This window comes from Pezoporus flaviventris, unplaced genomic scaffold (assembly GCF_033815535.1).
Source record: "Pezoporus flaviventris isolate CSIRO_AGI_PZ_B2104156 unplaced genomic scaffold, CSIRO_AGI_Pfla_v1 ptg000066l, whole genome shotgun sequence".
Lineage (NCBI taxonomy): Eukaryota > Metazoa > Chordata > Aves > Psittaciformes > Psittacidae > Pezoporus > Pezoporus flaviventris.
The window spans coordinates 24,476,233-24,504,088 of record NW_026892614.1 but is presented as its reverse complement, the minus strand read 5'-3'; the positions used below and the strand labels follow the sequence as shown (position 1 = coordinate 24,504,088).

At 36.5% G+C, this 27,856-nt stretch overlaps 1 protein-coding gene across 10 annotated transcripts in view; it reads right to left on the bottom strand.

The window, feature by feature from the left end:
- The window catches only part of SCAF8 (SR-related CTD associated factor 8), a 94,439-nt gene that overhangs the window by 18,505 nt on the left and 48,078 nt on the right, over window positions 1-27,856 (bottom strand). For 3 of the 10 annotated variants that reach the window (XM_061471600.1, XM_061471601.1, XM_061471602.1), the window contains 7 exons: window positions 27,159-27,272; window positions 26,335-26,491; window positions 25,046-25,176; window positions 23,217-23,361; window positions 22,597-22,677; window positions 21,801-22,022; window positions 16,763-21,162 (listed from right to left, as the gene is read on the bottom strand). In XM_061471600.1, coding sequence (XP_061327584.1) covers window positions 19,463-21,162; window positions 21,801-22,022; window positions 22,597-22,677; window positions 23,217-23,361; window positions 25,046-25,176; window positions 26,335-26,491; window positions 27,159-27,272 — 2,550 coding nt within the window. In that variant the 3' untranslated portion in view covers window positions 16,763-19,462. Of the gene's footprint in view, window positions 1-6,953; window positions 7,142-9,154; window positions 9,292-16,762; window positions 21,163-21,800; window positions 22,023-22,596; window positions 22,678-23,216; window positions 23,362-25,045; window positions 25,177-26,334; window positions 26,492-27,158; window positions 27,273-27,856 lie in introns of those variants that run through there. The other 7 variants (XR_009746606.1, XR_009746608.1, XR_009746607.1 and 4 more) reach the window with 7 other exon arrangements.

The following is a 27,856-nucleotide window of genomic DNA, read 5'->3' as shown; positions in this document are numbered from 1 at the left end:
CATACTTGCCTTATTTACCCTTTTTCATGTAGGCACTACTGCAACTATGCACTCACATGTGCTTAAATCTAAGCACATAAGAAATTCCAGTTATTTTAATCAGACTAGTCACATTTTAAATGTGCTTTGCTGGATTAGTAAGCGGATTCTTAAATTTAACCATAAAAAGGAGCAGTTAAAACAAACAACATAATCGGGGGGGGAAGCAGGTCAAGATGCGTTTCAAAGTAGACAAGAAATCAGAGACATTTATTATTAGGCAGGAGAGTTTTCAATTACATACCATAGTTAAGTAAGAACTATTGCTTTCAGATGGTCACTACTGATGCACAAAGCAACCGTGTAATCAATAGCTACCAAAACAACATCCATCCCATCCGCCATCAGCTTACACATAAGACAAAATGAAGAAACATGCTATCTGCTCTGTAATATGAACTGGTCATGAATTTTCTTGAATTCATTGACCTGTCCCCGACAAGGAATCATCTAATAATTATGAAACTATCTTTACTAGAGGAGAAACTGATCTAATTATAAATGCTTCACTTTAACTAATATTTGAGCAGTGTATTTTTCAATATTATTAACTTCATACATTCTTGAAATGATTATGGATGGGTACTGATCCTGAGGTAGAGGTTACAGCTTGGCTTCAGCTCCGTGGCCATTTGAGGGGTGCCTTCCTCACCCTCTTGGGAGGCTGGCTGAGCAGGATGAGTGTCTGCTCCCGACACCGGAGCTGATGGGCCTGTGCCCATCACTGCTACTGGAAATTACCAAGTGCTTTAAGCAGGAATTTGGGAAACAGGTGAAGCAGACATCTCACCAGTCCAGGAACAATTTCTATCATAACTAAGTCCTGCTGTCCACAGTGACCTCTGAGTTAAAGTAAGTTAGTGTCTCTAGTTGTGTCACCATTGAATATTTAAGACACGCTTTAGAATAACAAATTTTTGTTTGGGATATAGAACATGCCTGGAGCAACAATGGGGAACCACAATGCCCTGATAAACATGGAAAACTCCAGCAATACAGACTCTCATCTGTGTAAGTTCCTTTCATACTTTCACATGCAAGCTCAAATTTGCAGAGTAACAATGTAGAATAGGAATGTTTTCAAGAAGACATACATAGTTCCTGATCTCAAAATCTCATCCCTTTCCTAAGCAGTAAAAAGTTTGCCATGTTGGAGACTGAGAATTGAAAATAACAGTAAGTAATTTTGTTGACTCCTTCCAAATGATACTATGATTTCTCCTTGGTCGTCTGTCAGGTTTTTATAAGCATCTTAAAGGAAAGATAGGAATGCTGTTAAAATAAAATGAGAAGCAGCAGTTTTATCACTGTTTGCTGGAGAGCTGTTTCTCAGCGGGACAGGTCTGAGATGTTGTGTCAAAGAAACTCATTTGGGAAACATCACCTTGCTGGGGCTTTGTTGCAGGTGGACAAGCAACACTAGGGTGGGTGGCTCATACCACAATGACACTAGCATGCGAAAAAGAAGTATTCTCTCAATACTTCAACTATCTTTAAGAAAGCTGACCTTTGGAAACTGATACTATTTACTGTGCAGTACACCCACCCCTGGAAAACCCCAGGGAAAGCTTGCACTTTGCTCTAGAAGCAATGAGAACTTTCCGCACCTGCATTTACTTGATCAACAAAGAGATGGAAATGACTTCCTCGTTCCTTCCTGCCCCACCGCTATGGCAACTTGTGCTTTCCCAGGACAACCCATGTACCAAACACTGTGGACAGAGCTGCTAAGCAATTATGTCCACAGCATGGGCACATAGAGAAGGAAAGCACCCACTGGGCTGCGTGTCCCCTTCCTGATGCTGTGGCCTGACATGGAAGCCTGGGAACCTCAAGTCTGGCATTGACGTTGGCAGTGCAAAACGTGGAAAAGTAAAATTACCTTCAGATAGACTGTTTAAGAGGAAATTATTTTAGTTTTATTTTGAAGCTATTTAAATCAGTAAAAAGAGAAGAGTATTTTGATAATTTATTTAATCTTGTTTTCCATTTTTTCCTGTAGCTAGGTCTTTAACTAAAATAACCACCTAAACATACCGATTTGGAATTAAATAGAGCTGTTATACTTTTTGCTGAGAGAATGTAATATATCGACATAAATTTGTTTAGCAATTATATAATTTAATACATATTCAAATCTTGATTTCTTACATCTAAGAGAACGATAAATATTATGTATCTTATTTTCAAGGTGATAAGTTTGAGTTATTTTTGATTCTCACCTTTTGACTCTATGTACAGTCATTATTTGTAAACAATACTTGAAGACCTAATCAAATTTCCATTTGTTTTGTAGTCATCTATGCAATGAAATTTGTCTCTTGCTTTACACAGGTAATAGTTTTTGTGGGTATGTCCCTATGTATTCCTTCATCTGTCATGCAAACAAAGTGACTGTACTAAAGCCCATCATCCATCTCCTTACACCCTTAACTCCACTGTGAAGAATAGCCTTTATGCTCTGCTGTTACACATATTGCTGCAGTGCTTCTTCACCCAAGCTGTCTTTGAAGCCATCCCTGTTGCCACCTCTCCCCTTGCTGCTCACTAAACATTCAAATGCTGCTTCTCTTCTGTCTCCACAGGAGCAGGACAGCCTGATTTAGAAAATCTGGAAGCTGGGAGACTTTTCCTTCTCTCTGCTACAAAAAAAGTGCAGAAGCAGAGCTCTTGACAGGAGGAAGGGACCACATGAGATTTTACTGTACCAACATGCCCTCAGTAACACAGTGGCAAGATGGTAACAGAGTAGAAGAATCCAAGACAGACAAGCAACAATATGAGGTCATGAATGACACGGCTCCACACAGGGAGACCTGCCCAGATGCACGCGATAGACCTACTGTACTACCCTGATAAAGATAATTCTAGCAGCGATCAAATAATATAACCTCTACTGGATCAAATACAGGTATTGCTCTGTGGAAAGTACACTTTGCACCTCCTTCACACAACTGATTCTAACAAGAGGAAAAGGACTTCACAGCAGTTCCCTTCTTTGTTGATATAAATAAAACTTCAAAAATTCTTCCTTCCTACTGTTTACCACAAAAATCAACTACCACGGATCTTTTAAGCAACAGTTCTAAAAAAACCCTTGTTGAATCTGTATTTGACAGATGGGCTTCATGCCCATGTAAAAACTGAAAGTGTAGTTATACCCTAAGAGCTCAAAGAGTTGTACACCCAGATTCTTCTTTACTTCTGTTGTGGTTTAAGCCCAGCACTGCACCAGCCATTAGGAAGGAGAAAAAAAACTGCCACAGCTGAACCCAGAACAACTTCCATCCTTCAATTCACAGTAAAGAACATATTTTAATCATACTCAGCAGCTGTAGGCAATACTACAGTCACATTGATCTTGAACAGAGTAAGAAGATGGTAGTATGGAGGAAAAACACAGAAAGAACTTCAGAGAAGAACCACAAAAGATATTAATAAAGACATGAGTAAGAAATTAGTCACTCACAACAAAGGCTATCATACTAAAATCTCTACTTTTCTGGCATTTCCTTTCACATTTCAACACTGTAAGAGTAAACCTGTGGGTTGCTCTTGATGCATTCAGTACAAAGCACTGTGAAAAAAATGAAATACAAAATCCAGCTACTATTCCAAAGTATTAAAGGTATCGCTAGATTAAGGAAACAGATGTAGAAGCAACACCCTCATGAAGGCAAACCTCAGCTGACCCACACTCAAACTAATTTTAGTACAAATGAGATTAAGATTTTAGTAAACCAAAGCAGACCTCAAATCACTTGCTTTTTAAGGTGCCAACCTCTTTTCATCACCCTTCCTCCCAGCCATTTCAAGCCACTAGAAATGAGACTAACAGTAAGTCGGTACAATGTTACACTTCAAGCCTATTGTACTTGCAACTGGGCACTGCATTTCCCTGCAGAGCCCATGTTGCTGCGTAAGAACAGCCCGAGTTAAAGACATCACAGGCCTTAGCTACCTTACTCGCATCTGAGCATTCTTTGAGGCAGAAATGGTGTTTATCTGGGAAAAAAAAGAAGTGCTGGCATTATATACGTAATGAGCTGCCCAAGTCATTGTTTTCCAGTCTGTGCATCCCAGATGCCAATGGACTATGGTGTAGAGTCAGCAAAGAACTGCCTAAGAAAGCAAACCCCACCACAAGTAGGCTAAAACTTGCTCTTTGACATTGAAGTGTTCCAACTAACATTAAAACATTTTGAGGGATCTCAGCAGGCTGAAGAAGCTTCGAACCTTGATTCTATACCAGTTATCCAGAGGTGGTTTGACATTTTCCTACCTGTACAAGGACAATCAGCATGGGGGGATGGGTGAGAGGAAGAACATAAGACAGTATCTGTAAATCCACAAGAAAATGCTTTTAGGACAACTGCAGGTTTTTGGTTTCTGTTTTCACCTAAGAGCTACAAAAATAAGACTCAATTGGAATGATGAAATATTTTTCTTACAAGTAATAATACAAAGATTTTTTTTTAAAGCTTTGACATTGAAAGTAAGACATTTAATTACAGTGTAAAGCAGCTAGAAATGAGCTTGGTCTGCTATAAATAAACAAAAATCAAGTTGCATTTCATGCAAGGATCTTGATTCCAGCAAGATACTGGAAAAACAAGATGCTTTTGAAAAAAGGTTATAAACAGGAGAAATTACAAAGCAGAAACATGTTAACAGGAAATGGATCTAATGAGTATATTTCAGGGATTTATGGCAGGCTAACTCAGAATTAGGCACTTATTCTAACAAGCAAGCATTAGAAATTCAGACAGACATAAGGGTAAAATCAAGCACAGGATAAAAGCGCTTAACTGAGGGACAAAAAAAATCCTTCAAAGTAGTAGTATGAAAATGTATCACATTGATGAAAAGTTTATATTAAGGTTCATATTGTGAAACTAAACTAAAGATTGTTTTTTCCTTCCTTCCCCTCAGGTAATTCTTATGGAAATTAAATCAGGGAGGGCCACTTAAGTGCCACAGCCATATGGTCCTACATGTTAAGCTTAGTAAGACTCCTTTTATGTCTTAGAAAATAGTACCTGTGATGCATTTTACATTAAGATATGAAATTACATATAAAATGCACTCATTTTCAATATACTAAAAATATTCAATAAGTTATTATTAAATACTAATACACAGATAAATGGTTTTCATCTTGTATGATATATTCACTATTGCAATACATTCAGTGTTAAAGCAGAGTACCTGAAGGCAATGACTTCATTAAGAAATCTTTCAGATGAGTGTAGTAAAGTAAATATGGTTCATTTTGATCAACTTTATAAGTGGTTAAAGCCAAAGGTCTGTATTATTCATTAGACTTCATTATATAAAGGACCAAACCACCATGCAAAAAAATTTTAGAGCATTCATAGTATTTCTCACAGGACTGATGTTAGAGTCTGTTTATAGCTGAAAATGGAAGATTTCAGCTACTTTCCCATTTCTGAACTGTTGCAATTGGTAGGATATGCACATGGACATCAAAACTGAGATATAAATGGGACTGCACAGACAAGCGCTACAACAGTTCTCACTCTCAAGGAACAGTCAGACACCCGCAAGCCCTGCCAGGAGGCAGGAGATAACTGCCAGGAAAAGGGAATCCCTGTCAGAGAGAGAGGATTTGAAGGCAGCCTGTTATTGGGAGCTGCTGATCTCCTCTGGAGTAGTACTCCATTACCTCTGTCAGCACACTGACTTCCTACACAGTTGATAATAAGACAAAACAAGCAGTCTAAAACAACGGAAATACCTATCTACTGAAACATACATCTCACCAGTCACATTATCCGCAAATATCAAAAACATATGAACATATTTACAACATTCCTATCTGGAAACAAGTTTTATAATATTTTACTGGGTCAGAACACTCCTACAATCCTGTCCAGAGAAGGATCAGATAAATTATTCTAAATACATGCAAGCCCATAAAAGTTACTCTACAAAGAAAACCAGTATCATTAAGGGTCTACGTAAATATATCAGATTAATTTGCAAAAGATTATAGATAGGATCAAAACTGTCCCACTAAAAGCTGTCATAAATCTACAAAGCTACAAATCCTAACCCCCACCACTAGAGCAGGTGGGTTTAGGTAAAAGTTTTTTATCCAGTTCTTTCCAGAGGCATACTTGGCTGATCCCCTTCCAGCCATGATACACTACACAGTTAAAAGTGCACTCAAAAGAATAAAACTTACTAAATGGTAGTTAAATAGAGCATTTCTACATGCAAAAAAAAAAAAAAAAATTCTAAAGATAATGAAACGCAAATTTCCTCAGCTACATTTATTAACTGAGGCCTCCTGACCATGCTTCTCTGATGTATAAAGTAAAAACACTTCAGGATCAAGCAAAGCAGAAACACTCTGACAAAAAGGAGCCCAGGACTTGTAAAAGGAGACAAACTTTCAAAAGTTATCCAAGTCCATGAGGTATTTTGTAACAGGCCAGATTAGATAGAAATTGGGAATTAGCAGGCAAGGCTTGCTGGTGGGAGGGGGGTGGGAGGGTGGCAGCCATCAGCAGAGCCTCTGTGTGCTAATGCAGTTTAGCATCAGGAGTGGTTTTGTTGTGGTCCGTCAAAAAAAAAAAAATACCTAACAATCTGCTTCCACAGACCTTTCTCATAAAATATCATGGTGATAAACAACTACGATTCACCAGCATTCTTTAAAGTAGGCTTTGAGGTGTGAAAATTATGACTGTATAATCCCTGTTAATTACAGCAAGCGTTTAAAGGCCAGGTGAGTAGGAACTTGTACATTACTCTGAGCCTAGCATACAATACAGGGGAAGAACTACCCCCAGTTAACGTGTACACACATGAATCGGATGGAAAACAGTGCGCTAAAGCACAACAGTGGATTATTTTGAGAATCATATTCAAATCTCATGGTAGCTCACCTGAATAGGACTTAAGAGGACAGCTACCTGGTTTCCACATGTCAGCACCACAGTGGACTGTGAAGAAACAGCCACGAATATGTATGTTCTGTGCACCCTCTGCTGGTTTCACAGCAGCAAGCAACCACGGCTCAGGAAAGACATTTAAGAAAATAGAAGCAAAATCCGGGGAAGAAAAGCCATCTTCACTGCAAGCAACAGTAAAAAGAGACACCAAAATTACTTTCAAAAATTAAAAGAAATTAATATTTGCAAAAACATCTTATTTTGAAATTACAAAAAGAAAATTAATTATTGGGTAGCACCCCTTGCTCAAAGATACTCAGTACAGATTGCAAATTATTGGCCCTATGTTTCTATTGTAGCTTATTAGTTGCTTAAGTCTACTTGAGTTTTTTCAAAAGACTTTTAAGTAAGCATTTGGTTAGATTTCAGTATCCTGTGCTTTTTCAAGAGAACAACTCAAATAGACTAATCTTACAGACCTTAGCAAAGAAACTTGTCAGTGATGACTTTTTTTTAGAAGCCAGATATTCTCCTACCAGCTATTTCAGCTGCTTTTCCTTACAGTTTCTGTCACACTAAGAAAGACACCCTACTCTCATAAACACAGGATTCAACATTTCTTACTTTCAGAATCACTTCTTTTGCCTTTAACATAGCTTTTACTACCGTCATGTTTGTCCTTAGTTTACAAGACTCCTCTGGACTGTTCACAGGTTAAACATGAATCTCCATGGTCTGTAAAGCTGACATAACCCAAAGTCTTGCATGTTTGAAATTACCAAAACCTAAATCAAAACAAAATGCTGAAGTATTAACCCTTAACAGAACCCAGCTAGTTAGGCACTAATTCCACTTTATAACCAAATGAAAATACACATAGAACTCAGTAACCTGATGTCGTGGTTTAAAAATGACTGCTACTGCTGAACCCAGGACACCTGACAAATCCTTTAATTTCACAATTCTTCAAATCCACAGTAAACTCCCTTTGGTCACTGCTGACACATTAAACACATATTTAGTCGGTACTAAAACACTAAAGAAAGGAATATAAAAATCTCAGGTTTGTTGAATCACTAACAAAATCTACAAGGGCTTAGAAAATGTTTTAGAACATGCAACATTTCACACCTTTCTGAGAGGAGCCTCTATAATTTTCACAAAGCAAGGATCTCTTGATAGAAAAATCCCATGGTACTCTGCCACTGACAGCTCGTTACGGTCTGTGGATTTGATTATGAAAGTGCTAATCGTTTTAGAGCGCAGAATAAAATATTACATTGTTAACTATGGGTAAGGTGACTGAGTTTCAAAGTTCTCTCCTGTTCCTGCACTCCACTGACTCCTCAGTCCTGCTAGAACAGATTTCCTAGTTCCTTTGCTATTCTGTTGTTGCTTGGCTGCTGAGTTTTACATCCTCCTCTCACTTCATTATGTTATGATATACTCAGATAGAAATAAATGCAAAAAATTCCTTTTTTGTTTGAGAAGCAAGTTAATAAACTAATTACTATTTTTAGGAGCACACTGTACATAGAACAAATATACAGGGGTGCAGGATATAAAGAATAAAGGATAAAGAATTAAAAGAAACTGATTCAAGTTCTTTTTATACTGCAGTCTGTACAACCAGAGCACATGCATTTTTTTACAGAAATACTGTGATCCAAGATTTACCTGCCACCTGAAAACAACAAATTTAATGGCACTGGTGCAGACTATAAGATCCTGACTATATTAATTACTTCTGTGAGCAGAGGATATGGAACTCCTCTCACCACTGCTGTATTCATCTAGCTTTATTTTATTCAGGAGAGAATTAAATAGGAAATCATAAAAGGCTTACATGCAAACAGCAGTAATGTTTTTTTTCTGAAGGAGACAGAAAAAAGCATGTGGGGAAGACAGCGCTTGCCTCATGTCACAGACAAGACTCTGCAATAGCCAGTATCTGTGTACTTCATGGGTAATAGTAGGACTTAGAGCTTTGCTTGGCGTTTCAAGTGTTCAGAACAAGTATGTCAGAATTGGCCATGCTTCACAAAAGGGATAGCCAGCTGCTGGCCTTGTAGTTCATTTAAGGCCACTGAGCCCCAGTGCAGATGATAGCTATGGGGGGCAGCTCATCCAGCTATCATTCTCATCTTCCTATATCCACCGGCTAGCTGCAAAGAGGGGTTCAAAACCTGGGTAAGGTGTCCTAGCAAGACAAGCTTTTTTTGCATGCTCCAGCAGCCTCTCCTCAACAAAGTTGCAAGTACCTTTTTTGGACACACTGGACGTTCCTTTTTAAGAACATAGGCTGCAGTAGCTGGCTGGACACTACTCCTTTCTGTTGGTGGGAAAAGGATAAAAGAACACCAAGAGTATATGAAACTTGTTCCTTTAAAACACGTCAAAGCTTCACTTTCAGATTGAAGACACTGGAAACCATGCTTATAATGATCAGCATTGAAATGCTTACTGCAAAGAGCTTTTGTCAAAGACAAGGAATGAGAGTGAAAATACAAACTGGGGAGCTATTCTGTCACTCCAGTAGAGGCTTTGTGCCATAGGAAAACTCACCAAATTTCCTATTTCAAACTCCTTAGAAATGGAGAACAGTGGCGTCAGTAGTATTCAAAAGAACACTGAAGAAAACTTAGGAACATTTTGGTTAGGAACAGTGGTGATGATGATGATGATTGGCACTTGTGTGACAATTGTTACCAAGCATGGTCAGGACCACACAAGGAATGGAAAAGCAAATGCAAGTGAATAGCATATTTGAGATATCCACCTACTGCTAGTATTTCAGCAGGTCAGAACCATGAAGTTTTAGAATATAACCCATGGCCTTTTCCCAGAAAATGAGACCTAGAAGTAGGCATCGCATACCTACAATATCCTCAGACACAGTTCTGTTTCAAAACAATGCAAAAAAGCACCTACACTGGTTTAACCATCTCTCAACTTTCTTGCTTGTGGCAGGGTTCAAGTAGAGCACCTGATTCACCTGACTTGCCAGCAACGATTAACTTGACAAACACTTTAAATACTTCTATTTATAAATATAAACCGTGTGACAAAGCTCAGCATAAAAAGACTATTCTGCTGCCTGCTATAATAATACTGTTATTGTGTATCAGACAGAAAAGGAAACCTTGATCCCCAGGTGAAGATGAGCCTTGTATCTACATGGCTTAAGCTCAGTGCATCCTTGAGGTCTCCATCTGTGCAACCATAAAGCACAGTGATTTATCTCAAGCTGTTCTCACTTCCTGCTTTACCTCATAGCCTGAGATGAAAAGTCGTGGTAGATGTTTTTTCTAGCCAAATGCCAAAATTAATGCTTTGCCTGTCACAGTCCACCAGAACACTATTTTCTATAGATTGAGAGCTTAATATTCTTGAACCTTTCCTATGTACACAGGAACATTTTGTTTCATTTTAGCTACTAAAAAAGTAAGATCCTACCAATTACGTAGTGTAGAACTCTGGTGTAACAAACCCAGTGTTTTATAGGAAGCTGAATTTATAACCCTAACTTAATATCTAATATTTAAATATTCACCTGATTTTCAGAGATGCTGTGCACTTAAATCTACACATGAACACACCCATGTCTAATTTTGACTCCTTTGACATAGCAGGAGTGGAAGCCAAAACAAAGATGCAGTGGCTGAAGGCATACCATGAGTGTAACATGTACAGCAAGAGGAAGAGTTTATACTGTACTCTGTTTCCCTTTCTATGGTGCAGACTGGAAATGCTGCAGCTAAGCTTTCCAGAAGCTTCTATTAAACTGGTATGTACACGAGCAATCATTCAACAATAATAAATTCTAATGTATTGTGCATCTTGTGGTATGTAGCTCAAATCAATGTTAGACAATTACTGTAAGACAACATATGTAATTTCAAAGCTGTATAATAAGATGCTTAATAGGTCCCAGTTTTGGAAAGATGAACGAGACAGAACAACAGTGAAATTTTTTGGGAAGGACCTCTAAGAAGACATAATTTTCAAATAGATGACTTTCAAAAAAGGCCAATAGGATGGCAACACAAACCATGTATTAAAACCTTTCCAATTCTCCAGCAGACTTTCCTTGGGTCTTGTTTTCTTACCCATAAAGTGCTAGAAATGTTTAGAAAATTGGTTTCAAACTTCCTCCTTTTGGATTTGTGTTTGCTTGCTTTTCTGTATCAAGATGAGATACAAATTAATTCTTAAAGCTGGGAAAACTTAAATTCATAATTTTCAGACAATTTCTTGGTTAAATTTCTTTACTGTGAATAAGAAAGTTTAAAATATCTAGTGACGAGGTAAGGAACAGAGAAGGGGAATGCAAAACCCTGTATTCCCTAGTGTGTAAGTGTTTCACAGGACAGCTCCTGAGGTCACTCTAACTTAGAATCATAGAAGAGTTAGGGTTGGAAAGGACCTTAAGATCAAGTTCCAACCCCCCTGCCATGGGCAGGGACACCTCACACTAAACTATATCACCCAAGGCCTCGTCCAACCTGGTCCTGAACACTGTGTATGACTTTTTGAGTATCAGAGACAGAATAAAGTAGTAGGTGGTGTGAAAGGCGCCATTTTAGTTATGTTCTTGAAGATGCTGGAACCAGACTATCATGACAAAAATATGTGATTTTGGATAAAAGTTTTATTTCTTTTTTTACATGTCATCCATTATTTCTATTCTGGGTAATACAGAAATGTAAGAACTTTTCATTGGAGAAGAAAATTTATTGAAGAGAGTTAGGCAGCACATTCTAAAATGAAGTAAGAAAACTTTATTAACCTAGTGCACTTAGTTTTCTTTAGATCATTTGAAGAAAAAAGCTATTTAAATAAAACACAACCTTTCAAAAAATGCCATAAGCAAACAGGGTAAAGAAATCTAGAAGACATTAAAGGATCCTAAAAAAAGAACACTGACCGTCTATTACAGGGCTGCTCAGCGTGCTTCAGTGAAAAGATCTACTTAGAGAATATGATCATCTGGGAAGAATCAGAAGATAAACCCACTGCCCTTGACTAGCTTTGTTTGCTTTCTTTCACTCCATGAATTTCCTTCCTCGCACAGGACAAGTGTAGCACTTGCCTTTTTTTTCAGACACTTTGTATAATCTATTCCATCATACTCACAGAATCTCAAAGCATTTTTATTAGTGGTGCCTGCTCATAAATACTTACACAGGGAAATGGATTTGAAAGATAAAAAATTATCCCCTGGAAGGTTTTGGGCTTAAAAAGCAGAAGAAAATCCATGAAACTAGAACCAGATAATCTTCTACCACCTGCTTTTCTAAAGGCTGCTAAAGAAGAAAGCAGAGACATGCAAGAAAAAGCATTTGAAATTATGGATCCCATGAAGCTAATAGCAGTGTCCCATTAGTAAATGAGTGAGGCTGTGTATCACAAATTGGGTTAGTAGTAAGACTGAAGCAGCATTATTTTAAAGTCTGTAGAAATAACACGAAAGGTAACATGATTTTCTTGATGGAAATAATTACATTTTCTAAAGATAGCAGAAAGCAAGTGATACAGTAGCTAGGATTTTCCAAACTAGGATAACTACTATGAAGTGCACCCTTTTAACTACTGAGTTACTTAAAAGAAAATGGTGTCTCCATACTAAACAGACATTCCTCAATAACAATGTTTCAGATTGATGGTTCACACAATTTAGTAATTTCCTCTTTTGATTTCTCTGATGGTTTTGCCCCAAACATCATTCCTAACTTCTCAATAGCCGTCTATATTACAGTGATGTAATACATATGATGTACTATGTATTAGACAAAATACATATGCATTCATCAGAATAATCTCTGGTCAACATTCAGAGTGGAACCCTGAACAAGGTCAGTATTGGTCTGGGAGATAAAGAAAGAATTAAAAAAAAAACCTTGGTTCTTACACTAACACCTCAGTTCAGCACATTGCTTGCAAGTGAGGTAGTTCTTTATCATACTCTTGCCTAGATTCGGCAGGTAAACTTAAAAATACCCAAATAGGTATATTAACATTTATATCAACGTACTTCTTACCATCTTACAAATATATTTACACCTTTCTGGTTTTGGTTTGGTGGTTTTTTTTGGTTAGTCGGTTTGAGTTTTTGTTGTAGTTGTACAAGTTTTGCTCTTGCTGTTCTTGGTTTTTTTTTGTTAGTTTTAATTAAGGTACGAGTAACATGAAGAAAAATTCTCAGGACTGACTACTTAAAATCTTTGAATGCTTACTTGTTAATTAGTGAATATTTAATCAGAACATGTGCAATAACTTTTATTAAATCTGAAATAAGGAAGGTTTATTTATGCTTTATAACTGAGGTTATACCCAATTTCCAATTAGACTAATAAGCTATTGCCTCTGAAACAACATTACCTATTCACATATTACGTATGGATCCAATCTGTATAGCATTTCTGGTGTCTGCTCGAACTTGCTATTTCACGTCACTTTCCTGATTTCCACAGTTTTCCTGTTTTCTGACTACGCAGTGAGGATTGCAGGTGTAAAGTGTGCATAAAGTGTACACACAGAAACTGCAGACAGTATGCACACAAAACTTAAGACTACATTTCAGTATTTTGTATTACATATTTATCCTAATAACTTCAAGGGTTTACATTCTAATAAAAATAATGGGTGCCTCATTTTATCAATTCATAATTATTACAGCCCATCAGGTTCACACTTTTAAAGTGATGAATTTTTCAAATCAACATGAAATTTGAAAGGATGCCATTATTTTGCTTTCAATAAATAAAAACATTCCAAATTAATCAGTAAGCATTTCAATCTGTTTTTAGTATTTTACTTTTAATCGCAGATAGCTTGAAAAATAAGGTTCTCAACAGTGAATTACCTATATTAATAGTCATACTGTACAGGAAAAAAATTAAGGCACTTAAGTATTAAAACTTTCAAACTACATTTAAAACTTAAAATTGCATTTCACTGCATTGCTGAATGAGATCTGATTACCTCAGAAACAGCATAACTCTAAAGTAATTTTTTTTCCCTTGACCAACTAAAAAGACAATCGTAGAGCTTACTTTGAGTAGATAAAGGCTTATACAATTTTAGGAAGGACTTCAAACACCAGGATTACTTCTACTTAATTCCTGGTGTTAACAAGAAAAAAGCTACACTTATTTTCCCAGATGTAATTATAATTCAATGTGGAAGTGACATTCAGATCCAAAGTCCCTGCATCTATGGTGTATGCGAATCCTACCAATCTACATCCAAGTTAACAATTCTGGATCCATTTGATACTCTTCACCTTTTAAGGATTTTTTTCCACTGGCTTGTATCACTCCAACACAATTCTAATGCTCCAGGATACAAATCAATATGGCTGTGTAGTTTACCCTATTTTAGAAACACAACAAGTCATCTACCTCTAAGAATTTCACAATTTTTCTCCATTTCAACAGAAAGCTTAATACATGCTAATGTAGACACATATCCGTTGTAACACAGATAATGCATAATCATTTAAGAGGAAAGTTGCCGTATTAAAGCATTAAATCAGGAAAGAAAAAATGTTCATTTAAACCAATCTACTCTCTGACCAGTTTTGTTTGGTTTAGGGTTTTTTTGTAAAGCACAAAATAGAGTCTTGTCTGAGGGCACTAGTATGATTTCATCTGATAAGAAAATTTAAAATTAGCGAGTTAAAAAGAAAACTGGCAAAGTACAGAATAACACTAGTAAACCAGTGACACCGCTAACATCACTGTTACTATGTAAGTACTGAAATGTGTATTTTAAACTTCTCAAAAAGAGAAAATACATTCATCTTCAACGGCACAACATATCCTAACAACCTGTTTTAAGATTTTTAAGAATGCTCAGACCACTAGATCCTCCCCTCCTCCGATCTTTGGCAGCAGAGGATCTAAAAGATACTAAGATCAGGATATTCAAACAGACTACCCTTTTTCATCGGGTCTGTGCAACATAGAATTATGGCAATTATAATTCTACTGCTTGCCCACTTCAAAAGAAACCTTAACAGATTTTCGTGCCATCCCATCACTGACATGAATCACTTTTCAGATCCTATACACCTTTCCTGGAAGTTATTACTCCTAAAGAGATGTAATAAATTTTCTTTCTAGTAGTTCTACTTGACTTTTCTTCACTATGAAATAGGCACGCATGTTACTAAAATTAAAAATGTTTGAGTACCCAAAGAACTTGTACAGACTAAGTGGAGCAAATAATGTCACTAGGAAGACCCTTCAAGGAAAAACATAAGACTAGTTACAATTAAGAAAGGCCTGCACTATGATATTCTCTTTGCCACTGTAAAGTTTCTGTTGATGTGAATGAACACAGTACAGCAACATGGCAGAAATAAGCTTTTACCATTTTTCTTCAAATAAACAGCTTCAAATTTAAAAAAGTATCCTGCCTTTACGACTTTTAGATCAATCTCTCATCTACACAAGTCAATGGCCTCACAGTACATGCTTACTTGTGAAAGCTCGGCACTTGAAAGGAAAACATGACTAATGTAAAAGTCACAGAATAAACAATAGCTGTCAACAGGGGGAAAAAGGATCCTTTCGTTGCCTGAATTAACAACAAAAATTGGCCTAGTTACTCTTGATGACTCCTGATACTCTGAATATGTTTTTAAATTATATTTATTCAACTCCCTTTATCAAGAGACAAAAAAGTCACCTTAGTATCATGTTAAGTTTAAACACACTACTGAAAATAAAAAGAATTTGCCATCCATTTTTACCAGCTGCAAATCAAATGACACAAAGATTTGAGTTAGAGGAACATGAACTAAGAAAATGCATACTTTTGAGCGTTGACCAGCATAAAGTATCCTTGCATGCCATCAAAACTGCTGTCATTGTATTTTGAGAGTTCTGCGATAAATTGGCTTATTTTATAAATACCTTCTACAGACAGTTTGATAATTTTCAAACTGTGCTTAAGTAATCCCTATGCATGCCACACTACTGGCTTCATTATGGCGTTCCCGTCTTGCCTTATTCAGGCTAAGAGTACCTTAACTTCAGAAACAGTCATTTAAATCACTAAAATGGCTTGAAGAATGGTATAGTACTCTACTTAAGCAAAGGAATCAATCAGAATCTACTCCCTTGAGTTTGTAATAACAACATGAAGCACTACAAATAAAAATGAAAGTGTACCAATATTTCACAGAAAAAGGCTTCAGCAAAGAAATCATGTCCTTAGAGGAAATGGAGACTATGTTTTGTCTTTGTAATCTTTAGGGATGTAGCATTCTGCTCAAATACAGTATGGTGTAAGGTCAGAATCACAGGCTGTTTGAAAAGGTAATAAATACATCAAACAAGTTACTAATGCATAAGTTTTTCAAGTAAATTCATATGCCTAAATGTATTGTATTGCCTGCAAAGCTACCTGAAAAATTTGTCAGTATGTGTGTTATGCAAATAGTAGATCAGCTTTCTTCTGTGACTAGAATTGACACCTTTCATCACTAGAGCAAGCTTTAACAGGCATAAGCCAGAACTGCTGCCCAAATCTCTGGCCCCCAACTTCTTTCAGTCCCAATCTCACTCTTTCCTTTGCAACAGCAAAAATTCCATGACACTACAGTGAACCACATCAAAGAACTGATCTGGGTCACGGGACAGCTTGTTTCACTGCATGTGCTGTTTACGGTTGCTTAACCTACAAAACTAAGTCCCTTCCAAATTTCTGAATATGGCTATTCTGGTCATATCTGAACACTATATTAATAAAATAAGAAATGGAAAAGTTCTAGCTGTAAACACAATGAAACTGAAGACTGTACAACAAATTTTTATTCTACAAAAATAAAATACTTGTTAGAAATTGATGGTGTAACACATATGTACAGTAGCCAATTTATTAATGCTTAAAAGATATTAACAAAGATGAAAAAAATCAGTAAATCATACATTGCTTTATACCACTACCAACCAAATTGTTTAACATCTCTCACCTGGTAATTTACCTAAAGCTTCATACTATGAGCAATTTAGCATGCTGCCAGTCCCAGTTTAGAAGAAGAAAAACAGATTAACTTTCAGTTTTAAAGCGGCAATTAACAAAATGTTTGAAAAGTAAAAGCTACTGCCAATATGTGTTTGATTCTGGGTATTTATGTGGTCTATGACTTGAGCACTTTGAAACTGCACATATTAAAATAAAATCCCTTAAGTTCATAGAATATCCTCACGGCTATTTTGTGCGTTTGGACTTTCACACAACCATCTTTGCCTGACCACAATACTACCAGTAAGTGGTGCAGCAGCATCAGCCAAGTTCTTTGAATCAGTGTCTGCCCATGAAGGTACTTTTACCTTAAACAGTGTTCATCTCAGCTCCTGAGACACGTTCTGGTAATAAACACATCAGCAAGGTCTATTAAAAAGCAATAGTTATTTAATGCTTGCTACATCCTAATGACCGCTACTTGTGCAGTAGATAAAGAATCATTCACTAAAGTCCACGCTTTCAGAAGGCTCCCTTCATTAAGCTGACAGTTTGTTTACTATCCAGAATAAAAAGTCCCTGTAATTGAAAAAATGAATCATGACACAGCATGAAAAAACACCCTACCTCCCAGAGGAAGAGGACAACACAGGCATGCGTAACTTGCTTCTATGTTCAAAGGCATGCTTATGACACGTGACATTCTCATACTTTCATCCCTTTGGGGGAAGCAGAAGGGGAATTAAAACTTGCATGTTAATGCTTTAATGTTAAAGATCAAAATTCTAATCTGAGATAAAACTGTTTCTTCTACCAAAGGGGCATTAATGTAACAGAATCTACCCTTGGATCTTATTATGCAAGAGAAAAAACAACCTTCTCAAAACTGAGTGAAAAGATGCTTTCAGACACGTATTTTAACAAATGCTATGTTGAACTAAGTTGGTGAAACGCACTTGAGTGGAACAAACTCAAAATCTGACATCACCCTATAGACAACATCTTTCACCACCAATTTAGAGAATACACAAGCAGCAAAGTAGGTGAAACAGGAGAGAACAGAACTACTAATTTCCTAAGCAGCCAATTCATCTCAAAGATTTAGTAAGAGGTTCTACTTCAAGATTAAACCATCAAAAGACAAAGCCCCCCCTTATTTCTGTTAAAAAAAAAAATGTAGGTTTTTTTTAAGACCAACAACAGCTTTTTACTTTTCGTGCAACATTTCTGGAGTTTGAGTCACTAAAAAGAAATAACCACAAAGTACTTGAATGCTACCACTAGCTATCCAGAATACCAAATTTGTTACAAAATAAGACAATGCAATATTTGCTTTAGTTTTGGCTTCATGCATATCTGCATTTTAAAAAGTAAGCTAAAATCCTACTGTATACTCTTACAGTATATCATGTTCCACCTTCTAGAAGTAATAAGAACACTGTAACAATGAGCATGAGAAAGTAAATATAAGCTTGAGAGTACTGTAGTGAAGGAAGTTTTGTTATCTCACTACCTATAGAAGGTGAAAGGCAAATTTTTATACCCTAGTTTGATTTCAGTTTTATTGAACTGTCTACAATATTCTGTGAGTGCATGCACATACACAGGCACACACAGAAAAAGTGGTATCTACAAACAGTTTACACAAATATTTACATACATATTATTTACATAAACTAATATCACTGCATGATTTTCAATGTAAAAACCATAGGCTTCTTGAACATATAACTGTTGCATTGGTCTTACAGAAGTAATATAAACCTTTTGCAACAACTAAGAACATATCATAGCTGATTCCAAGTTTTTAGAGCTTGCAGTTTTTTAAAAAAATACAATACCTAGAACACTGTTATCAAACAAATATGCTTTATTGGCATCTAAAAACAAAATGCACCCAACATTAAAATGTACTTTTTCATATTTTTTTTTTTAAACCCACTGCAGTACGAGGAACAAATCACAAACACTTACTTTAGAGAAAACAGAGACTATAGTGTCGATTTTACAAAATCACTTTTAATCTCTGTATTATGCTCCTTTAATAACATGGGCCATTCCTTTTTCTGCCGAATTGTAGGAACATAAAATATCCCAGCTTTGTCTATACTTTAAAATTCTGCAGCAGCCTAAAAACACGGACAAGACACACCAGCACCTGTTTTCAAGTATAACAATTTCAATAGCCAACCTAAGGGTAGTATCTAAAAAATTCCATTTTCTTCCATAGGAAGTCTTTGTTTGACAAGCTGTTATTTTATCTTTGTGAAATTAAAAGCAAGTGGGGGCAAGTTTATGCTTTACCAGAGAAATAATTAAAAAAAAAAAAGTTTACCTACTATGTTCAAATTAAGAACAGTGTTCTATACAAGTCAGTTGTACAGTTATTTAAGTGAAAGATGAACATGAACATCAGATTAACTTAAGTCTGGCAGACAAAAGTGAACTGCTACGGTCCAGTCAGCCATTTATCTATTACAGAGAGATGACAACTTTACAAAAGGTATCTTTTACCTACTGAGTGATGATTATGTCCCCTCAGTTTCTGTGCTTTCTACCACTGGTTCACTCTCTGTATCAGCTTCTGTGTCACTCTTCTCTTTGTTTATCTCGACGGAAGATGTCAGTTTTTCATAAAGTTCAGGATCATCCTGCACCTGTGCATTTGGTGGCTGACTTTCTGTCTCTGTATTTTCACCATTTACCTGGGGCAGATTTTCAACTTTGCGCTGGGAAGTGGCCCCATCAAAATATTCAAAAACCCGTGGATGTGGAGGGGGGATCCAGTTGTTTGACATTCTGTCTCTTCCAAACCTGTTCCCATTAACTTCTCTGCAAAAATTAAAATCTCTGTCATCCCTATCCCTCTGTCTTTCCCAGGGTCTTCTGCGGTCATCAAAATCTCTGTGAGCATCCTGTTCAAATCCTCTATTCCAATTGGGACCACTTCTACTATCAAATCTATAGTTTACATGCCGAAACCTCTCTCTGTCTTCATGGAAGCCTTTAGGGCCACCATAAATAGGGAAGGCGTGGTGCTCTCTTTCATCATAATCTCCTCTCTGTCCCCAGTGCTTGTCTGAATTGAAACCAAAATGCTCTCTTCGACCAAGGTTATCAATACCTGGCCTTCCAAAATTTTCTCTCATGTCTACATGTGGTCTTGCAAAGTGTTCTCTTCCATCTAGTGGAGGCCTTCCTACACTCTCTCTTGGATCAACTGGTGGTCGCCCAACAGAATCTCTGACATCCACTGGAGAAGGCCTGTTAAGATTATCTCTGTTTTCCACTGGAGGAAAGCGATAATCTCTGTCTCCTTCCTGCTGAATGTTATCACCTCCAAGTGGTAGTCTTTTCTCTGGATTAGAAATGTTGTCGATATTTTGTCTTCCTGGTGTTCCAAAAGGTCTTTCTGTTTGAGTAAAAATATCTCCTGGAGGAAAAGGACCTCGAGGTGGCGGGTGAAGAGATGGATCAAGAATTGCTGGAGGAGGAATACTACGCTGTGGTGGCATTCCTGGCTGCATTAATGGAAACCTTGGTCCAGCTGAATGAGGCATTAGGCCTGGACGGATATCTATAAGAGGTATTCCTGGCATCCTTTGACTACTAATATTTAAATGAGGCATATTTGGAACCCCAGCTGGATGTTGCATTGCCAGAAGTCCAGAACTATTTGAAATATTTGGTGGTGGCACACCCATCGGTCCAGAACTACTTGAAACATTGGGCGGTGGCATTATGAGAAGCCCAGAGTTGCTAGAGACACTAGGTGGCTGTACTCCTGCCAGAACTCCTGAGCTGCTTGAGACACTGGGTGGCTGCATTCCTGTCAAAAGGCCAGGGCTGCTTGAGACAGTGGGTGGATGCACTCCTGCTATAAGCCCTGAGCTACTTGAGACATTTGGTGGTTGCACTCCAGCCATAAGTCCAGAGCTACTTGAGACGCTGGTTGGCTGAACTCCGCCGGCAAGAGAAGAGCTACTGGAGACAGCTGGCAGCTGCACTCCTCCTGCAAGACCAGAACTGCTTGAAACAGGTGATGGTTGCACTCCTCCTACAAGTCCAGAGCTGCTTGAAACACTGGGTGGCTGTACTCCTCCTGCAAGTCCAGAGCTACTTGAGACGCTGGGTGGTTGCCCTTCTCCAGTAAGGCCAGAACTGCTTGAGACACTACATGGCTGCACTCCTCCAACAAGTCCGGAGCTACTCGAAACATCATTTTGCACTAAAATGCAGCAACAAGAAGAAGAGTTAAAAAAATGCCAGTGTAACACATAGAATTCCAAACAAAACACAGCTTGATCCATATTCAGTTAATGCATTCATTGAGGATACTGCTGACAAGGTCTATCCCAGTTTCTATAGTGAACATATGTGCCTTTAATCACATTGGTGAAAAATGGACATTATGATACAGAAATTAAGTCTCTACATATTAAAGAATGTAGAGCAGCTTAATATCCACAAACCCCACAGCCATCACCCAATTTATGCAATGCAAGTATTAAAATCTTTGGTATAAAGCTCTAAATGCCATACTATCCTACCCTCTCCTGCTCCTTTCAATTGCCACTTGCATAGTAAGAATGCACTTTTAAGAAGTTTTCTAAAGGGCTCTCAGACTCAGCTTTACTTCTTGAGTGTACAAAGAGAACAACTCTGAGTATAAGCTGCTAGAAATCAATGATCAGATGATGACAAAGACAGTTCCCACCACTCCTCCAACTTAAACTGAAAATCATACCCAGCCTAAAACTTCCTACTCTATAGTTATTAGTGCAACGGACTACAATTTGCAAAGAAACACCTCAGAAGCATGTTTCCTATATGTGATCATATCAGACAATAGAAGACATTTCTTACCAGATCTATTGTTTTCACTGGAAGAAATCTGAAGGTCTGCAAGATGTGATCCCTTTTCATCTGATTCTGGTTTGTTGATTGGCAGAGGATTAAAAACATTTCCAGCAGATAACGTTGGAGTAGCTAGATTGCTAGTAACTGTGCCAACTGGTAGAACAAGGCTAGTAAAAGGAACATCCTTCATCGTCTCTTGTGCAATTGGTAACGGAGGCTGTACCAAAGCTGCAGAAAAATAACACAAGTGTATCACAGTAATCATACACTCAAGCCTTCAGATTAGCTTGACAAAGGTCAGGCTGATACATCAAAATAAGTCAAATTAATAACCCTAAGTAACATTTTTTGATAATAATTTCTTATCCTCAATCAGCATTTTAATATTTAATATTTTTTTTGTAGAGACCATGAACTGCAGGCGACCTAAGTAATATTACAGATAGTTTTAAATGTTAAATGAATACATTTAGTTAAAAGGCTAAAAAAATAAATTATTATTATAAATTATTCAGTGACTAACATCAAACAGATCAATAACAGTTACATCTTTTACAGACAGGTTCAAATATAACTTGTCTTTCTCCACTTGAACTCCAGGGTAAGTATCATTTTGCCATCAACTTGAAAAGCTCTGTAAATCTTTTTCCCAATACCTGCTTATACCAGCTAAACACTAAGTTTTGTGTTGCTATTTTCTATTACACAGGATTATCTTGCTTTTGATTAAATAACAAGCAGGATATTAAAAAAAATGAGCTTTTTATAGCACATAAACAATTATTAGAAGACTCAAACTTACGTGTTGGAACAACTGGTGGAACAACAGGTGGTGGGACAACAGGCGGTGGAACCACAGGTGGAACTGGGGGAGGCATATAACCTAAATGGAAAAAAATGACAAACTATTACAAGGAAGGCAAAAAAAAGTTTTGCAGTAAAAGCTTGCCTATATTATTCACCCCGGAAAGCTGCATCACTGAAGAATAGTAAATAACAAATGTACGGGAAGAAATGTACAACTCTTGCTTTCAAAAGCAACCCAATCTTCACTAAAGATGATTTGCATGTGCATCTTTAGAAGTTATTTCTGCCAGCAGTGTCCAAAGAAGAAAATGTGTGAGTGTCAAAATTTTCAAAAGAAAGATTGATCTTGAAGGTTTTTAAATTTTCATTTTGATCAAAGTTATAAAAAAGAAAAAATGGTGTAATTCCTATTCTCAACAGAATAATTACTAAAGTAAAAATAATACCAAGTTAGACATAAATAATTTTAATTTAGTGGGAAATCTGAGATTCAAAGGTCAACTGGCTTAAAGAGTAACCAGTAGCTGACAGGAAACCATACAAAGCATGATATATATGGAAGCACACAAACTAAGTATACTCATTACATACTCAACTTCACTTTTACTAACTTACCTGGAGGTGGCTGTGAAGGGTTGAAACTTGCACGCAAGAAGGGTGGAGGAGGAATTGCGCTATAACCAGGAGGAGGGACAGACATTGTGACAGGAAAAGCAGGTGGAACCAAGCTAACAGCAGGCACAGCTGGAGCTACTGGAATCTTTTTTCATGGAAAAAAAAAAACAAAACAAGCAATTTCAATACTTACTGTAAAGAGGAAAACTGATTTAATTGCTATTCATGTTAAACTCTGCATGTACCAAAGGCTCTGTATATATTCTGAACACCCTGAAGAATTAGACTGCATTTTGAAATGATACCTACACTAAGGTTAAACAAGGACACTGGAAGAATTCTACACTTACCTTTGCTTTATTCTAAAAAGAACAGAAAAATACGTGGATAAACACTATATTTATTCATGAATAAAAATGTACCTGTGGGAGAGAGGTGAATACAAAAGGGAGGAGAGTGAAAAGGAAGGAAAATTAGGTAGTTTGGCAATTTGAGAGCACTTAGAAAACAGTAATTTCATTCTCACTAGAAATATTTTAGAACAGTACTGGAAAGTTGAGTTTAGTGTATGTAATTATAATGCTATTAATCCTGGTGAAATCCTTAAAAGTATTTAATATTTCTCAAACTTCTGTTTGAGGTATGTGTTTTGATACAGTGCAGCATAATTAAAAGTAATTAGGAGCAGAATAAAACCAATACACATATATTTAAATATATACTGATCACAGCGTACACTAGGAAGCAGTTGAAATAAGACTGAAGACAATTTTTTGTGACAAGAAAAAAGTTCAAAATTCAATGCAAGTAAATGCAAATACGTTAACTTTCACAGTAACTACATCAGCTCAAGTACTGGAAATGTCTATACATATTAGGAAAGGTAAGAGTAATAATACAAATACAAAAAATTTTGCATTAAGCAACTCCTAATTTTCACTGTCACTGAAAATGAGATTTTCATATGGTCATTCTAAAAACGATTTAAAGAGTTTTACAGAAATTATCTGTACTTATACTTGATCAGTATCTGTACTTTTGTATACTCATACAAATTAAAACTGTATTATTCCATCCTTCCACAAAACTTTGTTACCAAATGGATGCTAATAATTCTCTGGTTTACCAGAAGCAAAACAAATACAACAGAGAATCAAAAACTCATGAATTACCGCCTAAGGAGTGCAACAGCACACTACCTGAATAATCGGATCTTTTACAGATGAGACTGCCCTTATGAAATCCTGTCCAAAATTACTGAAAAAGATAATTACACTTATAGTCAAAGCTGATATGGCGAAAAGCACATAGGTAGAAAAGAAACAAGCACAAGCGAAAAAAAAAATTTCATTGCTTAGGTTGCAGAAAGATGCTTTGCTTTAAGGAAAATACTTTCCGTAAGCTCATTTTAATTTGTCCTTAAAAAAATGACATGGCAGTATTTGCTTTGGGGCTTGTCTGGGGGGAGGCTGTTTTGGGGTTTTTTTGATGTTTTGGTTTTTTTTTTATGGTTGTGGGTTTTTTTGTTGTTCTTGGGGATTTTTGTGTGGTTTGGTTTGTTTTTTTTTCCAATTGATCTGTCTTGAACATTTAAACCTTCATTTGAGATTGTACATGTTTGGGATATGTTGTGCATGAAACTAGGGAGTTTGCTGAACCACGACAACTGATTCTACTCTTAAAATATTTCATGGATAAACACATATGGACACAAGACCTAGGTATATTTGACTGAAGTACTTTAACTCAGCATTAAAGTTTAGATATATGGAATAAAAAGTTTGCCCTTCAGTTCTGTGGATTTTTTGCATACTCAGACCAATACAAACCTGCAGCATAGTGACTGGTTGCGTGTAAGCTTCTGTCTGTGTTGTAATAACTGTATTCTTATCAACTGCAGCACTCTGTGTAGTTTGAGTATTTTCTTTAGCAGCTTCTGAGCTTCTGGCTGTTTCCCATTCTGAAAAAAAAAAAAGGGTGTATTTCAAATATAAAAATTTTTGTGGCATTTGTATTTAAATACTAAAAAGTCCCCTTCCTTCTAAAGAAACTTTTATCTGGTATTTGTACAGATACATGGAAAATAACCACCAAGCTGTGGAAAGAAGGAAGTGTAATTATTTATTACTATATATTTTAAAAAATGTAAAATATCGTTAATCACCTGTGACACCATTCAATTCTGCCTGTATACAAACCGATTTTTCAAAAATTACCAAGTTTTTTTCACCAATCATTCTGTTAATAATTTTTAACGTAGGGTATGCTCCAGTTTTTTACAAACTGCTGTTGTCAACACATCTGTGTTATCAGCTGGCTACTGTACAACGACAGAACATCCTCATGTTGAGCAAACCTCACCCCAACCCCCATTTCTTCTTTCTGTAACTTCCTCAGAAAGTTTTGTATGTCAAGTACAACATAGTGAATGCATTTCAGTAATGTTCTATGTTTTACTTTTTCCGTTATATTCAATTTTTACTCGAAGCAAGACTGCATTATGATTTGAAAAATTACTGTCACTGTTATAAACAGTTTTGATCTACTGTTTACTTCAGTAGAGTCCAGTCATGTGGTACTAGATCTGCTTCAAGAAAACACAGTACTTGTGAATCTTTTACAAACCTCACAAGCCTCTCAATTAACTGGGTTTTAGACTAAGTTCTATCATCACTTGCTTTCCTGTCTCTTTGATTTCATGGAGGAAATACCTCAAGGTTCAGCTAAGCTATGCCAATTTGGATGTGTTCCAACTCAATCTTAAACCTTATACCTAAACATAAAACGTTTCACAATCACAAGCAGATTATAATTCGCATAAATTAATTTGGAAACTAGTGCACAGAAAATTCGTAACTTTTAAAAAATGCTAACCTTTATTAACTTGCCTAAATTAATTTGCTTTCGTCACTAATTCTTCAATGTCTTGACAATCAACTAGGTACACACCTACAAACACCATCTACGCTTCATAATTAGTGCCATTTATCTGTAGCAAGTAAAATTTATGTACATTGAAAAAGAGTATGTAATATCTAAAGAACAAACTTTGTGAGGACTTACAATTACCAAAATAAAGACATTTTCTAATTATAACAATCATTAGTAGTGTCCATACCTGTATTTACTGTTTCCTGATCAATCATGCCACCTTCAGCAAAGCCCTCCAAATCATCTAATTTTACTTTCTCCCAAGGAATATATGAAACTCCTAGATCCACATCCCAGAATTGCTTGTATTCTGTTTTCACACCTTTATTCAAAGCCCAGGCAATCTGAAAATAAAACCCAACCAGATAATCCCGTTAAATCATATAACCCATGAACAAAATATTTCAGATAATTTCCTTCATGTTTCTGTCACTGCAGGTCAACCTTCCGTGTCTATTTATTAAAGTTTTAATAAGGTTTTAATTTTAAATGAACCTGTAGGAAGACTTCTTGGCCTCTGCAACAGTTATGTGGAAGATTAATTACATCTAACAGCTCAAATTTGTTCTACATTAATTCTGACATATATTTGGGGAAATTAAAAATACAGTATTTCAAGGAATCATCCTAATATATCAAAGAACACAGAAAAAACCCACAACATTTAATCATATACTTAACTCTAAGAATACTATCAAATGCAATATTAAGTGATCCACAAAAATCAGGTAAAGGACTTAGGCTGTTTACAGTCCTGTACTCTTTATCGCTAGCACATACACAAAACACTAACCAAGCACTTCCTAAGTAATCATTTCACTTTACTTTCAAATCATCTCTTAGAAGCTGCATTTTACACAGAGAGGAAAAAAACAATTTACACATTTACCCCTTATTGTTTCATTCTTCTTCTTCATATTGCAGATTTGAATGAACCACTGCCACATGACAAATCATCATATTAAAACTGAACTCGAAAGGGATAGCATTCTTAGATTAAAATCAACTTACCTTAATAATTTTAGATCCAATTTTATAGGACCCAGAACTAAGTTTCTGAAGAGCACGATACGCATCTTGTCTATGAACCATACAGACATAAGCACACCCTCTTGGGGGAATCATCTATGGAAAAAAGCAATAGTCTTAAAAAGTAGGAGAACCAGCACTGCAGATTATGTAACTACACTAACTGTATCCTAATACTAACAAAGGGGAGGCTTACATTGAAAACAATTGTTAGCTTAATCAGCAATATTAACCATTTTGAGCAGCAAAAATAAAGAATGATATTGGCAGAGAACTTCAGTTACAACATTGTCAAGCATCAGCAGCAAGCTGAAGAATGGGTGCTAAAAATTACGTGAAAGATCTGAATAACATGGAGGAGGCAAAACCTGGGAGTTCTACTATGACAACTTCAGAAAATCAGAGGTTGATACCTCTTAAGCTCCATATCCACTGTGAGCTGAATGACAACCTTCAACAGAGGCGCAAGCTAGTGATTAAAACTATCTTTAACTTTCAAAAGTGCAAGTCCTCCTTCCTGAAGCGTGATTTCCACTAATTTTAATGTTTTATTTAGGAAAGAAAAGTATGATGCAGCGCATAATCACTGAAAGTTTGCAAATCATGTATGACAACTACTTATTTTAGTCAATAATATAGGTGTGTTTTTATTTTGCTTAGGAGCACACAGTAATGTAATG